The 3189-nt window shown below is 43.8% G+C and overlaps 1 protein-coding gene across 1 annotated transcript; it reads right to left on the bottom strand.

Annotated features, from left to right (window-relative positions):
* Nucleotides 1–261: 261 nt before the first annotated feature.
* On the bottom strand, nt 262–2976 carry LOC128695047 (uncharacterized). Its single transcript, XM_070091514.1, has one exon. The coding sequence runs from the start codon at nt 2551–2553 to the stop codon at nt 262–264; it is 2292 nt and encodes a 763-aa protein (XP_069947615.1). The 5' UTR covers nt 2554–2976.
* Nucleotides 2977–3189: the final 213 nt, after the last annotated feature.

The following is a 3189-nucleotide window of genomic DNA, read 5'->3' as shown; positions in this document are numbered from 1 at the left end:
GAGTGAAATATTGGGTTTGTTTCCTTACACCTGCGAGCAAGTTTATATAATTATACCTGTCTGACACCAACTCTTCCCCAGGCTGAGGGACTGACCACCTCAAAACTACTTCGAAGGTGATGGACTGACAACATCAGTTATACTTCTCCAATGCTGCCGCCATAACCCGCTTTATACTGGACATTATAAAGAATACGATATTGATCAACTCAAATCAGGATCTAAACTCAACATTAGTAATAATAATAATAATAATAATAATCAGCAGGTGGGTACGTACCTGGAGACGTGACTCTCAGCACTAGCATGTTGGTCACCACTGTTGAGTTTGGAGAACCTTCTGGGTGTTGTCGGGGAAGTAGGCAACACGTTGATGTGACGACTCTTAATGTTGCGAACATTAGATGGCACAGCCTTCTTGGGTGTTTTAACGCCTGGAGGCTTGACTGGGGATGGAGTCGGCTTTTTGGAAGTCACGGCCGGTTTCCGGCTCGAAGTCACAGCCGGTCTCCGGCTCGTAGTGGTCTTGGCTGGAGTTCTTTCTGTGTGCTTTGGGGCAACTTGCGGTTTGTTGGGTTTAGCAGCCACGGTTGGCTTTTTGTTAACGTCGGCTTGCTGGGGTGAGTGTCGTTCGGCGTCAGCCACGATTCCAGAGTCATTGGATCGAGTGGTGCTCGCAGAAGAATTGACAGGTGAACTCTCAGCTGAGTTGGGCCTTGGGGGAATCACTTCGTTCAGCATTGTCGCAAATCTTACTACCTTCTTCCCTTTTTTCTGCTTGTTCGCCACTTCGGCGTCCACGGCATCACTGACGTTTTCAGCTGAGTCTTCATCGGGAACTTTGGGTGGAGTCGGTGGTCGGTATTCAACTTCAATAGCCGTGTTGACAACGGGCTCGTTTTCTTCAGGTAACTGAATCTTTTTCTCTACAGCCGCACGTTGTGCCCCCATAACTACGGCGTTACCAATTGCCATGTTAATAACTACTGGTTCTTGTTCAAAGTCAAAATTATCATCTATATGATACTGGCCGTCGAAGTCCATGAGTTCCTCATAACCAAGCATAACGTCACAAAGACTGTACACAAATTTGGGATTGTCATTGTTTTCTCTGCTGAATCCCAACAATGGTTTATTATCTTTCATATTCAAGTAAGTATCTTCCACTGTGCGGATATGCAGTCCTTCAGAAGTAGAGAACAGGATGGGCGTCTTGAAATTAATGGTGTTTTTGCCGCTTTTCTGTTTCTTCTGCGACTTGCCGTTCTTGTTTGCAGTTTTCGTGCTCGGCACACGACTGATGTATGGACGTGTGGGTTTGGGCGAAGCCACGTCGACGGAGTTGGGTCTGCAGCACATGATGAGAGCTTCACACTTGGCCCTCACTTCACTTAAAATAACAAACACTAAAATTGGCACTAGAACGATGAAAATGTATCGAAACCACACAGCTACGGTATCAAACACAGGAGTGTCTGTTACTTCGGGAATGAAGCTATGGTCCACAGTAATGTTGGACATGTCAGTGGAGATGTGGGAAGCGCTGGTGTTGGTTTTATTGATGGCTCTAAGGGTAGTTTCGTCAAGCATAGCCTTGGTCATTGTAAAATTAGTCGCCCCCCAGCCCGAGAACACTTTGAAGTCTTTGTTGCTTGTGTCGTTGGTTGTTTCATTGGCCCAGTGTTTAGTTATCATGGGGTTGATAATATTAAGTGCAGTGAACGGCAGCCAGAACACTAAATACAATATCACCGTGCAGTTGGCAAACACAGCAGGATAGAATTCGTTCTTAAAGTAAGGAGTCATTAGAATTTGGTCAAAATAACCTACTGTTTGGTTATTTTTAAGTCTCTTTTGATTTTTACGTTCACGATGGAATATTACTGAGGTGATGCAGACTAGCACTACCATAATGATAGTCGGGGCACACACCACCACCACCAGCGGAACTATGAGGTAATAGTCGTCATAGGGGTCGGCTATGGAACATGAGTACCTGTTCCTGTATGGCATGCTGTGGATGTAGCCACATACCAAGGGGGACGCCATTAGAAATGACACCACCCATGTTGTAAATATTACTACACCCAGCTTGGACTTCTCAGCGTTGAGGTACACGGTGTATTTTTTGGCTGCAGCTAGTCTATCGAACGCCAATAAAATTACCGAGAAAGCCATCTCGCTATTCATCATATTCATTGTAAAACTATTGAAGTGACTTACACCGTAGCCAAACCTCCAGGGAGCAGTGAAGACGTAGCCTATGGAAACACTGAGGTTGAGGAAACAGTCGATCATACAGGCGAGGGAGAGGTTGATGAGGAGGTGGCAATAGAGGAACCTCTTGAGAGTGTAGCTGGTACACACTGTTACCACAACCATCAGGTTCAGGATGAATGCAATAAGAAAGATAAGGGAAAGGAAGGAGCCGGCGACTATGGGCCATGGATCCACCGGGCATGGGCTTATGATGGGACGCAGTATGGGCACCAATGTGTTGTTTATCGTCTCCAGCAGAAGCTCGAAATGGATCTGGTAGCCTTCACACACCATCTCCGATTTACATACAAATATAACACTACTGAAAGGTTTAGTCTGTCTTTGAATTCCTTCCCTCAGACATGAGAGACTTTTACCGAATTACCTGAACTCACTTCTCTACAGATTGTTTACAGGTTCACTTTACGCGTTCTTGAAAACAAACACTATCAGAATAATTTCTGACATACACAGAAACTGTATTTATTCAGGAGTCCATCTTCACTGCCATAATTGTAATATTTCTGAATGGAATTCCTTAACCGGGTTTAGCAGGGAGAGGTGAGTCGCTTGGTGTGCGTCATGCTTGCCAGTGGTTCTTCTTGTCTGTGCGAAGAATTTGCATGGGAAAGTTCCCCCATCATCCTGGACATGTTGCCTTACACGCCGGTGCCGCATGATGGAAGGCAGCGCCACCTTCAGCGCCACCTTCAGAGCTCCCTTTGGTGCTGCCTTCAGACCAACCCAACCTAAAATCAAACAAAAAATATTTGAGTATAGGTATCGCAGCTCTTTACTGATATATATATATATATATATATATATATATATATATATATATATATATATATATATATATATATATATATATATATATATATATATATATATATATATATATATATATATATATATAAAGACACGAAGAAG

This window comes from Cherax quadricarinatus, chromosome 35 (genome assembly GCF_038502225.1).
Source record: "Cherax quadricarinatus isolate ZL_2023a chromosome 35, ASM3850222v1, whole genome shotgun sequence".
In the NCBI taxonomy this organism is placed as follows: Eukaryota; Metazoa; Arthropoda; class Malacostraca; order Decapoda; family Parastacidae; genus Cherax; species Cherax quadricarinatus.
Note: the sequence above shows the minus strand (reverse complement) of the source record. Positions and strands in the feature narration are given on the sequence as shown.